The 14,288-nt window shown below is 38.5% G+C and overlaps 1 protein-coding gene across 1 annotated transcript in view; it reads left to right on the plus strand.

The window, feature by feature from the left end:
• LOC100558083 (histidine--tRNA ligase, cytoplasmic) overlaps nt 1-13,319 on the plus strand; it is a 28,266-nt gene extending 14,947 nt beyond the window's left edge. The window contains exons 7-13 of the mRNA XM_003219889.4: nt 766-864; nt 6,117-6,210; nt 7,655-7,782; nt 7,879-8,121; nt 8,847-8,963; nt 10,834-10,980; nt 12,910-13,319. Coding sequence (XP_003219937.1) covers nt 766-864; nt 6,117-6,210; nt 7,655-7,782; nt 7,879-8,121; nt 8,847-8,963; nt 10,834-10,980; nt 12,910-12,972 — 891 coding nt within the window. The 3' untranslated portion in view covers nt 12,973-13,319. The remainder of the gene's footprint in view (nt 1-765; nt 865-6,116; nt 6,211-7,654; nt 7,783-7,878; nt 8,122-8,846; nt 8,964-10,833; nt 10,981-12,909) is intronic.
• The last annotated feature ends 969 nt before the right edge of the window (nt 13,320-14,288 follow it).

Genomic DNA, 14,288 nt, shown 5'->3' on the forward strand with positions numbered 1-14,288 from the left:
CTATATGGAATTTCTAGTTGCCAATCACCTTTGTTGCCCTTCCATCATTAATCAGACCAAATAATGGCACTGTCCCCCACAAGTTCAGCTAGAAAGTGTCCTTTCATAGCAGTCATAACCTAGGCAGTCATAACTGACTTAGAACAAATAATGAAAATACAGATTGTGTCTTGTGTGTGTGTGTGTGTGTGTATGTCACTTCAAAGAAAAATTGGAGATCCAAACTCTTTTTTTTGTAAATTAAAATATTGAATAGAGGGACAAAAGAAGATATAAGTATATAATATATTTTCATCACTGCTGTGCATGATTTTTGCAAGAAACGCCAAGGCTCTGCTATTTCTGTAGCTTCCTATCCTATTCAAGTATCCCTGCCAGGAGGCTGAGATTGAATTTTAGGGCATGTGATTGTAGTATCCTTTAGGCTCAACTAGCTTTGGGCTTCCTTTCCCTGATGATGGAGGAAGCAGCAGAAATTACTCTTCCAACGCTGCTGTAATACCATCACAGCTTGTGCTCTGGCAAAATGTTGAGAGAGGAAGTACTTGACCATGACACAATTGGTTTCAGTTGCAGTGCTTTTAGTTCACTAAGTCAAATGCCTTAAAAAGGCTTACTCTGGTTCCTTGAAAGTAATATCAGAAAGCCAGTGAGGCTGAAACATCTGCATTTCCTACTCCCTCTTCTTTTTGCCCACCGTAAAGAATTAGTGTGAAGAAATAGGAACTTCAAAATGTTACTGAAAACAATTTGATTTTGTTGTAGGTCAATGACCGGCGTATCCTTGATGGGATGTTTGCAGTTTGTGGTGTTCCAGATAGCAAATTCCGGACCATTTGCTCTACTGTAGACAAACTAGATAAGGTAAGAACTCTTTAAGCTGAGAGGGACCTTAAGCTGCTCAAGGCTGTCAAGAGTGACCCAGGTTGCATCTATGTTGCCATATAATCCAGTTTCAGAATGTGGGTTAAATGCATTGAACTGAATTATATGGCAGTGTGGATCCAATCTCAAGTGAATGAAAGCCATGAGGAGGAACTAGCTGGAACTAGATCCATCTTCCTGAAACATTTCTTCCTGTTAAGGAAAATTTACAATTGATTGTTCTTGGAGATGGATAGGGAGTTCTGGAGGAAGCCAAACATATGGCATCTAGAAAGTGTAGAAATAACAGATCCAGTGCTTTTTAGATATAGAAATACTGTATTTCATTGCATAATAGTTACAATCACATAATAGTCACATCCCCCATTTTGGGAGTCGTAAAATTGGTATTTTTGTGTTCCTCACATAATAGTTGCAGATTCCCCCTCCCTCCCTCCCTCCCTCCTTTCTTTCTCCAGTGAGCTCCATTTCAGAGACAGAAGGAAGGGAGAGGGAATCTTCACTTCTCCTTCCTCAGAGGCAAGGCAGTTTTAAAAAATAAACAGAATGGAACTGTTTGTTTGAGGCTGGATCATCTCCTCCTCTTCCTGTCTTGGAAGCAATGCAGTTTATTAAAAAAACCCTGAGAATCAAAGGCAGTTTTTAATCGCATAATAATCACACCCCATATGATTAAAAAGTGCAACTATTATGTGATGAAATGCAATATATTTCATGTTACCACTGTGCAGACTTATATCTATCTCACCACCATAGCAGTCTTCTCTTTGCTTACTTGTAACAACACTACTTGTTATTCAGGATATACCCGTAGTTCATGGACTCTTCTTTCAATACTCTTAAAAGGAGACATCATTGCCATTGAATCATTGTTGCCACTATAGACATCATGTGTCTATAGTGACAACTCGATCAACAGCACTATTGTAGCCTTCCCAGAGATACAGGTATATAATACAAAAATAATTTATTTGACTGATGTAGAGCTTACAGTTAACAATAACTTAACACATCTAAATCCTAATGGACTTTGCTAACTCTTTGCTCATCTCTGCATAATCCTAGCTAAATCTAGCTAATTGATCTGAGTCTAACTAATCCCCGTCTCTCCCCACGATTAACTATAACCTTGACAAACTCATGCTTCTCCATCTAACTCAGATCTCTCCCTGACTGATTTATCTAATCACATCTTATCAAACATTCCGCTAATCACTCTCAACATTTTCCCTTCCAGCTGATAACTTATTTTCAACCACAGTTTTCCTTACTTTCTCTAATAAGCACATATTAAAGCTCAACAAAAAAAAATCTTGGTTTTTAGACCTGTTTCTGGAATTATTTGGAGTGCAGATTCAGAAAATCGCATTGGATAGATCCCATCAGCGCTCATTTCTTATATATGATTATCCTCGTTTTCTCTGAAAGAGCAGGTGGTATATGTCATATGTTCTGTATCTCAGAAACTAGAACTGATGGGGGAAACTGGTTCCATTTTTCATGTCAAGGTTAAAAATGCCCAGAAACACGTCTAATATTTGAGGCATCAAAATGTGTATCAGTCAGTGTTATCATAGCCACAAAATGTGCACTTTTAAAAAATTGTTTAAAAATTTCCAGTAAAGTATAATAGAAAATAATTTATAAACCAAAAGGAGAAAAAAGTAATAGAAAGAAAGAGCGGGGGGGAAAGGAATTTATATTTGATTTCCAACTTTCTTAATGATAGATATGCATCTCACTATATGGAGCCCCCGGTGGCACAGTGGGTTAAACCCTTGTGCTGGCAAGATGATGACTTGAAGGTTGGGTTGCTGACCTGAAGGTTGCCTGTTCGAATCCAACCTGGGGTGAGTGCGGATGAGCTCTCTCTTATCAGCTCCATGTGGGGACATGAGAGAAGCCTCCCACAAGGATGGTAAAAACATCCAGGCGTCCCCTGGGCAATGTCCTTGCAGACGGCCAATTCTCTCACACCAGAAGCAACTCGCAGTTTCTCAAGTTGCTCATGACACGAAAAAAGAATCGTACTGTATATAATATATATTTCCCAACTTTATACAATTCATATACTTCTTTGACTTAACCAACCCTGTGAATGATCAAAACCTACATTTTGCATATTATTACATTTTACTACACAAAGACAAAAACAAGAATTCCCAGCCTAATAGAAAATAAAAATATCTGGAATAATAAATTATCATTTCTTTATAATATGGCAATCTTACTATATTTAATTTCTGCCCAACACATAAAACGTTTATCTGATTTTTCTCTTTACAATTAATGTAACCCAGAAATATCCTTTATATAAACTAGATCTTCTGCCTTGAGAAATCAAATGACAAACCTGTTGTTTCTATGCCAAATAAATCCAATCTTTTTATCACTTTAAAACACATATTTGACATGGGGTTTTCTATCAAATCTCAACTATATTAAAATTTGGATATAACTGAATAAATATAAAGAGTTCATTACTCCAAATACATAGTTCATTTTAATTTTAAGCACTTTCTAAGCAGATAGCCCCTTTCTCTTTTTATTTCTTTCATCATTCCATCCTGGAAAAAAATATTGTCAATAAAATCCTTCGCAATTACCATCTGCTCTGCTATAAAATCATTGCTCATAGCAACTTCCTCCATGTCTGACAATTTGTCATTTGTCTCTGATAATATATTGCAAATTGTTCTTTCTTGGTTACCTTTGTTCCATTTTGAACGTACCTATTTCATTTATTGGAGGGAGGGAGACTGCAGTCTGTGTCATCCTGATTAAACTCCTTTCAGAATTCCTCTCCAATTTATCATCATATTTAAATCCTCTTACTGATTTTACCTGTTTTAATATTTAATCCCAAATTGCTTGATCATCTGGGCATTCTTAACTACCTTCCACACATCTCCCATTTCTTCATAATTTTAATTTGGTGAGTTCTTTTGTGTAGTCCAAAGGTTAGATTCACTTGTATTGCTGTCAATATGACAACTCCAGCTATAACAGCTGTTCTTAATCTTATCATGATTCAGAAGTAAACAGATTGTGCTCTTACACTTCTTAAAAGTTGTTGCTTTTACTATTATATTTATAAAGAATCAAAGTCCCTTTGCTATTTTATTCTGGTTTGTAAAATTCTTCTTGCTCTTTATCAAAAGCTCTTTTTGAAAGTTTCAGAGTCAATTTATTCATATTCACATGAAAAAGTAAACTCGTGATAAGTTTTAATCCCCGCACTGGAGCCATGGTAGCACAATGGTTTAACCCTTGTGCCAGCTGAACTGCTGACCTTAAGGTTGGGTTGCTGACCTGATGATTGCTAGTTCAACTCCTCAAGACAGGGTGAGCTCCCATCTGTCAGCTCTAGCTTGCAGGCACATGAGAGAAGCTTCCCAGATATCACATCTGGGCATCCCCTGGGCAACGTCTCTGTTGACGGCCAATTCTCTCACACCAGAAGCAACTTGCAGTATGTTCTCAAATTGTTTCTGACATGATAAAAAAAAACTCACTGAAATCAGAAAGGCTCTCTTAAGCATAGTCTATTATTTTAGATTCCACTTAATAAAGAGAGTTGGTTCTTGTGTCTAATGGACCTTTTCTCAGGTGGCCTTCTCTCACGGTGGGGCTTGATTGTAGCCTCGGTCTTTCCTTCTATGATGGTTTTTCATAAGAGTGACAGTTTGGTCACCAGCGACGGGCTGCAGATCTTGGATCTCACTTTGGGAGAAAGGCAAAAAATCAATCCAACAAATAAATAGATTTGTGAGTCATCCCCACAATTCCAAGGAGGTCATTTAATCAATCCAAATGCCCTTTGGATAGCAACGGCTGCAAGGAGTAGATGCATGTAGGATGTGATCAGTAATCTGGAAGTCACACAGGGCGCCTACCCTAACACAAAAAAACTGTAATTCCCACCAAACCTTTGTGAAATATTTGTGTTAGTTTTCAGTGACTGAAATATTATGCTGGCATCTCAACTGTGGAAGGAACATAGTCTGAGAGTCTGCTAATGAATGCTAAAAACTCCTAATTATTCCCTCTCCAAATGTCATTTAATCCCCCCCCTCCAAAAAAACCCTAAGCCAAACTTTTGCAGAAGTTCAGTGCCATTCTGTTCAACAACCCTGGATGCTTAGTCATTGTCATCCCCCAAACACACCTTGCAGGCATGAAAATAACAGTTCCAGGCACATTCCTGCCAAATGCAAGCATCTGATATTGTTATTTCCTCTCCATACCTTTTGCCAAGTATTTGTGGCAGTTTGGGGTAGTGGGCAGATGAAATATGTGTTGTGCTATTCTCCTGACCCAGTAACTAAGCTAACTTACCAATTTCCCTCCAGAGCGACTATCCATGGAACAATCATGGGAAAAGTGCAGTCTCCATGATGGCATATGACCTCCAAGGCCCCAAATATTTGCACTCAAATCCCTCATGAGATTTGATGTGTGTGTGTGTGGGGGGGGGGGGGATTGCTATGTGTTGTGGATAGCCTCCTGCTGGAGAAAAGTACTCTCCTGATTCAAACTGGCCTAGAGAGGATCTGAAATATGGCAAAAGTGTCCCCACACACGTTGAAGCACATTTGGGAGCAATAATATTTGGAGAATTAGGGAGGTACGGCTTTCCAGGATCTCAAGGGAGGCCAAGGCAATTCCTTCACTGCCACAGTAGTCCATATCTTCAGTAAAGGCTTCCATCATGTTCCTTCGTGGCCATATAGTGATTAAATGTCGACTTTCAGATATTTTTGTCCTCTTGGCTTTACCCAGAATAGTTTCCCTTAAGCCTACTTACATATATCCTCTGCCCAAGGTTGTAACAGAAGCTTTCCCTTTGAGCCTCACAAATATTTAACTATAAATTCATTCCACAGAATTTTTTATTCTTATTAAATAACAATCAAGCAGTGGATTTATTCAGATGATAGAACTGATTCTAGGCCAAGCTGTGAGGCAGAAGTAAGAAAAAGTTAAATGAAGGGGACTGGGTGTCCACACCTAAAATGCATCTTATTAACACAAACTGTGGTGATGAAAGAGTTGCTTTCCTGGTTGCATTTCATCTCAGGAACTGCATAGAATATTCTGATTTTCCATCTGAAGCCAAAGGCTTTTGAACTATGGTCGTAGATTCCAGGCAGTAAGCATAGAATTGAGAAGGGGAAAATGCTGCCAGAAATAGCAAAGCAAGGTCAACGTGGCTCTCATTTTGCCTACAGATGAGCTGGGAGGATGTGAAAAATGAGATGGTCAGCGAGAAAGGACTCTCACCAGAAATTGCAGATAATATTGGCGGATATGTAAAGCTTCATGGTGAGTGTAAAAGCTGGTGCCATTTCTGTTCTGAATAAAACAGGCTGATCTAAATAATGTAGAAAAAGAAGCCTTGCAAGTTGAGCCATTCCATAAAACAGGGCTTCTTAAAATTTCACTATTTGTGATCCCTTTCCATCAGATAAATTTTTATGTGATCCCAAATATATAAAATAGATATAAAATCAAACATTTATTGATAATGAATCAGCATTTGCAAGGCTTGTTAAATAGGTTGATTTTTCTTTTTGTGAAGTATAGCTGAAACATTTTTTGCAGAGTCCGCTGTAAACACTGCAGGTTGTTGCTAACAGATTGGCGTAAATGAGTGCCAAATTTTTCATGACCTCAACTTTGAGTGAAGGGGACCCCATTTGGGGTCAGGACCCATAGTTTAAGAAGCAGTACCATAGAAAATTGCAAGAGGCAGGAGAACATAGAGATTTCACATGCAACATGGTGGTCTTTTCATCTCCAGATGTCACATAACCCAAAAGTGTGTACTTCCTAAGGTGAGATGGTATAGATGTGCCATTTGGCTGGCTACAGCACCACAGTATTCAAAAGGGAATTTTCAGAAGTCAAGCAACCTCAAAGGCAGGAAGAAGAATCACTCAGGTTGTTTCTGAGCTGTTGTTTTTCTGCAAGGTCATGATGTCTAACACAAATTTTTGCCTCGAATACCAGGTGGGTAGTAAATATACCCTTCACAGTATGTTCTTACCATTTGAAGCTAACCCATGTATCTTGCTTGAGAAAGGCCTCTGAAAGGGGTTGCTAGTCAGGAAAGAGTAAGGGCTACTAAAGATAACCAAGACCAGTCCAAATTCTTTTCAACATAGGGCATATTTTTAAGTTCTGAAAACACCACAAGTGTGGTTATTGTGTCAGCTGGATTTTTTTTAGTTGGATAGTCAGAAAACACAAACTCAGTACACCTCATTGTACTGCTTTGTTTGTTTCTTTGAAATGTTTAAAACACTAATTTTAAAAACCTGTTCTCGGTCTAGTTTATAATAATTGTGATATTGTTTTATTACTGTGCTAAACTAATAAACTAGATTGGATGTCGAGAGTTCATTTGTGTAAATACAAAGTATCCCGAACATCTCTATACATAGGAAAAATTAAGGTCATATTTTATACTTTCAGATACCTTAGAACTATCAACATCATGAGAATAATTTTGTAATTAATAAATAAAGATGTACTTAGCCACAGTTCCCTTTTCCCTATGTATGACACCTTGTATAATATATGTCATTTCCCATTCTTTCTTGACATTAAATATATACATTTCTAAAAAAGAGACAACAACATCAGACAAGGAAAAAATTGAATAAATTGTAGCATTGGGTTAGATGGAAGATCTTTTGAAGGATTGTTATTGCTGATGGTGTATCTTTCACACATTGTTTATATCCTGCATCTGTTACTTGTGCAGGTGGCCTGAGTCAGATTGAACAGTTGCTCCATGACCCAAAGTTGATGCAGAACAAGCAGGCCATGGAAGGTCTTGGAGAGATGAAGCTGCTTTTTGAGTACTTGGCCCTTTTCGGCATTTCAGATCAGGTAAGTGAAGTGAAGTAGATGGCATCCACTGCTCATCTCATCACATTGCCTTTAGCATTTTCTTCCTACTGATGTGGTTCCCAACCTATTGTGTAGGTGTCCTTTGACCTGAGTTTGGCTCGTGGCTTGGATTACTATACTGGAGTCATCTATGAGGCTGTCCTCCTGCAGCAGCAAAATGACCATACAGAGGAGTCTGTTGGCGTGGGCAGCGTGGCTGGAGGTGGCCGTTATGATGGACTAGTAGGGATGTTTGATCCCAAGGGGCGGAAGGTGCCCTGTGTGGGAGTCAGCATCGGCATTGAGCGGATCTTTTCCATCATGGAACAAAAGGTGGAGGTAAGGGGCTGCTTTCTGCTTTCCTGGGTTTGTCTGTCATTACAATAACTTAAACTCTGTTGTTGAAGGCTTTCATGGCCGGGACTACAGGGTTGTTGTATGTTTTCCGGGCTGTATGGCCATGTTCCAGAAGTATTCTCTCCTGACGTTTCGCCCACATCTATGGCAGGCATCCTTAGAGCTGTGAGATACTTAAACTCTTTTTCAGTCTGCAGCCATGGGACTTCCCCAGCTTTGAAGTCATTCTGTTCTGACAATTTAAGATAAGGTTTTTAGTCACGTGGCTTGGATATCTATCTGTCCAAGATGTTGCAGTGTATGACAAAAGTATTGAGAATAACCTGATAATTAGGATGAATTTATGACACTATATAGTCATATATAAGTAAATCAATATAGTAAAAAAAAAACTGGAAACCTGGGTCAACATCCATGGGTCATTGTGAGTACTGTACCTTCACTTTTATCATGGGAATATTGTTGCCCTTTCCAGAAATGGCATGCTGGAGCAGAAAACTAAGTTTAGATTAGTGATTTTATTTCTTGGGACATGCACCTCCCTCTGCATTATAATAATCTAATGGTAAAATGGATGTCTTGTAATTGCCTGCCCCACACCCCATGAGAGCCATTTGGTGCAAAAAGGCTAGTATTTCTCGGACCTTGCATGGATTTTGTGTGACTAGTTCCACAAAGGAAATTCTTAAAACATTTTTTGCTTATAGGCTTCAGAGGAGAAGATCCGAACAACAGAGACCCAGGTGCTTGTGGCATCTGCTCAGAAGAAACTCCTTGAAGAAAGGCTGAAGCTTGTGTCTGAACTCTGGGATTCGGGAATCAAGGTACAATGCAGTGCATCGTGGTCAAGCTCAGATTAGTGGCTACAGACCAGGCATCACTCTTGCCTTTGCAGTTCAGTGTTTGATATATTGTGGCATCTGTTTAATCTCATATTAATAACTAAATCTAAATTGTCAGGTCCCACCTTGATCCATCCTTATTTATTTTAAGCCTGTTTGATATCTTCCAACTAGAAAGAGTGGCCTCAAATTGCTGTCTTTGCTCATTCTGGGAACCGTTAGGCTCCTCTCCAAAGCTAACAGTTTTTCTCTAAAACAAATGTATGATGCAGTTGATAATCTGTGTCCAGATAATTACGGGGTATTGTGCCCAATTATCTTATTTCTTTAGTTATTGGTATCACACCTTGGCTTTCACCATTGATTTCCAAGGAGCATACTTCTATTTCAAAATTGATCCTCCAAGCAGGCTTAGTTTTAGCAAGATGGCTTCATTATCTGCCTTGTTTTTTATTGCAAATTCCATGAGAGTTGCAGGCCAACAATATTTGGAGGGACACAGTTGCCCATGCTCCCCTTTCAGAAACAATTAAAATGTTACCTATGCTCCCAGGCTTATGGAGAATCAAACACTTGAATATCTGGCTTTCCACACAATGGTCTATGCATAGGGCTTTAATGATGGATATGGTTTTTAATTTATCGATCTGGCTGTTAATCTTGCTTTTAATTGCTGCTGTGAATTGTGTTTTATTGATTTGTTATTATGATTAGTTATGATAAATTTATGTTAATTATTTGTATTTTAATATATTAAGTATTTGTATTTGTGTGGCATTGAATGGTTGCCATCTATGTTGTAAGCCATCCTGAGTCCCCAAGGGGAGCTGGGCCAGGATATAAATAAAATTTGATTTATTCTTTGATACTTTATCAGAAGCAGTCAGAATGTCACACAATAGATATCAGTTCTCCAGACCGGTTTGTTAGGTTAAGGATTAAGCATCCATAGAAGAAAACTGTAAAGCCACAATCTATATTTTGTCACATGGAGTGGAGGAGAAAATTGCATTGTCTCAGACACTTCTAAGTGCCACGTATTTTTCAGGTGTCTAAAACATCATAGTTCCAATTTATGAAAATACAGTAGAGTCTCACTTATCCAACATAAACGGGCCAGCAGAATGTTGGATAAGCGAATATGTTGGATAATAAGGAGAGATTAAGGAGAAGCCTATTAAACATCAAATTAGGTTATGATTTTACAAATTAAGCACCAAAATATCATGTTATATAATGAATTTGACAGAAAAAGTAGTTCAATATGCAGCAATGCTATGTAGTAATTACTGTATTTACGAATTTAGCACCAAAATATCACGATATATTGAAAACATTGACTACAAAAATGCGTTGGATAATCCAGAATGTTGGATAAGTGAATGTTGGATAAGTGAGACTCTACTGTATATAGTCCTGCAGTATCACAGTTCTGTAGCCAGCATGCAAATAAACGCAGAGATGATAGGGGCCTATAGCTAGCATAACTTCAGTTTTGTTTGTTTGTTTGTTGTTTGAGGAGCCAGCATGTTTTGGAGGAATGGAAGCAGTCCATATGGGCAAGTTGTAGGCAGGCAATGATCCTGACACATGTGAAGAGAAACATTGTTGCAAAAAATGTTGCTGTCAGGGAGTATCAACTTATCTGATAAAAAGTCCACAAATGTCAGTTACAGATATCTGGTGTGCTGCCAAGGGACATGATTATATTTGATTTATGTTTGATAAAGGCCAATTCATTTGAACAGAGAATACTCCTTGAAATTACACCCAATTCAGAAGTCCAAAAATATTAAAACAATGGGAACGGATCTTCAGCTTTACTTGCATAATTTTTAATCTTTTTTCCCAGGCAGAGATGCTGTATAAGAAAAACCCCAAGTTACTGAATCAGTTGCAATACTGTGAGGAAACTGGAATTCCTCTTGTGGCCATTCTGGGAGAGCAAGAGCTAAAGGATGGAGTAGTCAAACTGAGAGATGTAGCGACAAGAGAAGAGGTGAGTCTTTTCCTTTGTCTTAGGAAGAGAGTGAAAGCAAGAACATAGCATAACAATTGAATTCCTTTATATCTTGTACCTCAAGAGACTGTGTGCACACACCATAAATACCTGCAAAATATTAAGTGATCATGAGTCAGGCAATATACAGGGTTTTTAAAAGATGGCCCCAATTTGAAATGGCTATGAACCGCCCATGAATGAAACGCTTACCCCTTTAAAGGGTGGGGCAGAGAATTTCAAAGGAACACTGCTAGGTGCCTCTCCCAGCGCACAAACAGTCCCTGGCCTCAATCATTCTCAACATAAAGCCAAATGAGATATTATGAGAATTTTTAGATTTGTTTCTGGCTCAAAATAATTTTAAAACTTTGTAATTTGCAAACCATTTGTACGTTTTTCTATAATTGTAACATTGCTATCATGAACTATATTGAAGTTGGGTTCATCGTTTAGAAACATCCTATACCATACACTTAGGTGTATATATAGATCTGCACAGTCATATCCCAACTTCCTTCGAGGATGTCAGTGTGGTATGTCTGCTTCTCTCCGCTCTTTTTACAGTTCCTTTTTATACCAAGGAATAAGTTTACATTGAAAGATGGGGAGTGGGCCTAGTGAACATCTTAATGTGATTGGAATCTAATCCATCAGCCAACCATTAGACAAGGGTTGGGCAAATTGCAGTCAGTAGTTTGCCCTCAAACCCCCCTGGAATATTCAGATTAAAAATGTTCCCCAAAACTCAGGCCCTTTCTATACTGCCAAAAAAAATCTAGATTATCAAAGCAGATAATCCACATTATCTGCTTTGAACTGGGTTATACAAATACACTGCCATATAGTCCAGTTCCATGCAGATAATCTAAATTTTATATGGCAGTGTAGAAGGAGCCTCAGTCACCACTCCAAATTCACATATATCACTCCCCCAACTAACCCCAACACAAAAAAGCTAGAATTTGCACCCAAAGGTCACTTCTGCATGTATTTTTGAACCAAAATGGGTAGTGTGACCCATCGTGAATATACAGAATAAAAATTAACGCTGGCTGCAATCTCCTTCCCCAAACTGCATTCTACTCTCTTTAAAATTACACCAATCCTGCTGAAACTCTTGGTTGCTGCCTATTAGAATTACTACGTTTTATTCAGGAAAGAAACAATGCCAAAGGAGATTAAAATAAGGTATGAACCACCTAAGGGAGCTTCTTACCAAATATAAACCATAACTATTGCCATCTAAACATTGAGAGTTGATGTTGCCTCCCATTCCATAGGGACAACTGTTCCATTTCTTTGCAGTCTAGTATTTCCTGTTGCAGCTTCAGACTGCATCCTCATTTTGCTAGCAGTAGCAATGAGCAAAAAAAAAAAGCAATGAGCAAAGAGGATGGGACACCAAAAGCTGCATATTGTAACTTAAGTAGTTTAGGTATGCAAAGAGGTTGTTCTTGTCTGTTCTAAAATGTAGGCCGCAATGTTGAAAGGACTGCACAGGTTTGTTTTGAGAGCTGTATTTCAAAATTGTGTTTGCTTAGGTATGTTAGGTGGCAGTTTCCTCTTCCCATATACTTCTAAAACCTCATAACCCCATCCTGTCACATCCCAAAATGTTATGCAAAAACAGTTGTGCAACCTGTTGCTCCAGACACATGGAGCTTTGAACTGTCTCTCAAGTGTCTAGTAGAAATGAGTGAGAAATGTAGATACAAACTTAACATTCACTTCTGTTGTCAAAATGCAAACCATCTGCTTTGAAGTGATAGAAATGTGGCAGATTTGTTTTGACAGAAAATGTAGGCTGGCGGGATAGCTTATTAGAGCACAAAAACCACATATGTAGGACATTCAAAAGCTGTAGAGGTGTGTATATACCAGGGAAGAGGATTGACTGTTTAGCTTAATCATAATTCTGTTTTGTAGGTGGATATTTGCAGAGGAAAACTGGTTGAGGAAATCAAAAGAAGAACATGTTGTCATCCCTAGACATCCAATTTGCTGATTTTCCTTATTAAGGTCTGCTGTATCCGTCAGAACGGCAAATCGGTTTTGCCTATAAAGAAGCTGTATTTATTTTATTGTGAAGGTCTTTTTCATCAGGCTTGTGCAATGATGGGATGTACATTTTTAAAAATATATATAACTTTCATGTAAGGTTTCCGGAAGACGCCATTTGATACATGAGCACTTAGTGACTGTGTAGCGATGGTTCACAGTCAATGCTGCTCTGTTTCAGCATCCCTGCCCAGGAGGTTTCCTTGTTTCAACTTAAAAAGTTATGATTTTGAAAAATGTTATTGGGAACTTCAAATAAAATATATTCCTGCCCTATGCTTCCTGCTGTGTTAATGTTTTCTGTTTCAGTAAAAAAAATGTGTTGAATCATTTTTGTATTCTGAAACTAAAGTAGCATGTTTTCTCCTTTAAACAAATGCCCAGTAATTGTCTTATTAAATGTTCTGCCAATGCAGAGGTGGGAAAGTACAATCCCACAGGGGTCATTATTTCCTTTGCACAAAATGTCAATCATTGTGATGTGCTTCCAGCACATTTTGAGCCTCCTTTAGACTCCCCAGGGTTAGAGATGGTAAGGCCTGGGAAAAATTTGAAAGATTGGGGGGCTGTTTTTTCTCCAATTTTTCCTGGCCCTTACCATCTCTACCAAGGCTAAAATGAAAAATAATGCAAAATGTCCCTATAGGCAAAAAAAATGTATTCTATGCAAGAGCAGGTGCACCCCCTGGGCAAAAGCAAAGAAGAGCCCTTAATAAATAAAATTGTATTTATATCCCGCCACCACTTCCCAGAAGGGACTCAGGGCGGCTTACAAAAGCACTTAGTAGTGCAGCAGAATACACCAGATACAATAAAATACATAACATTTATAAAACAATAACGGAGCAAGCTATGTCGATTTAAAACAGGAAAATACTGAAGGGGTCAATCTTGGAAAACATCAGCTACTGATTCTCTGCCACAATATAGAGTGGGCACTTCGTATTCACAGGAATTGGTTTCAGGACCCCACACAGATACCAAAATGACACATGCCCAAGTCATTATTAAAAAATGGTATATAGGCCAACAGTGGCAAGCCCCACCTGCCAGACATCCCACAACGCGTGCATTCTTCAAGTTGCCTTCAAGAAGCAGGAGAGATAGACAAATGCAGCAAGGTCAGGGCTTACAAGTGCCTACTTAAAATGACACAAGGCAGCGTTGACATCATCTGTTGCCTGCTTCTCTCTTGCAAAAAAAACCCTGTCACCTTGAAAGCAGAAGCAGACAACTGACATGCTCTT

The sequence above is a fragment of the Anolis carolinensis genome, chromosome 4, assembly GCF_035594765.1.
Source record: "Anolis carolinensis isolate JA03-04 chromosome 4, rAnoCar3.1.pri, whole genome shotgun sequence".
NCBI lineage: Eukaryota > Metazoa > Chordata > Lepidosauria > Squamata > Dactyloidae > Anolis > Anolis carolinensis.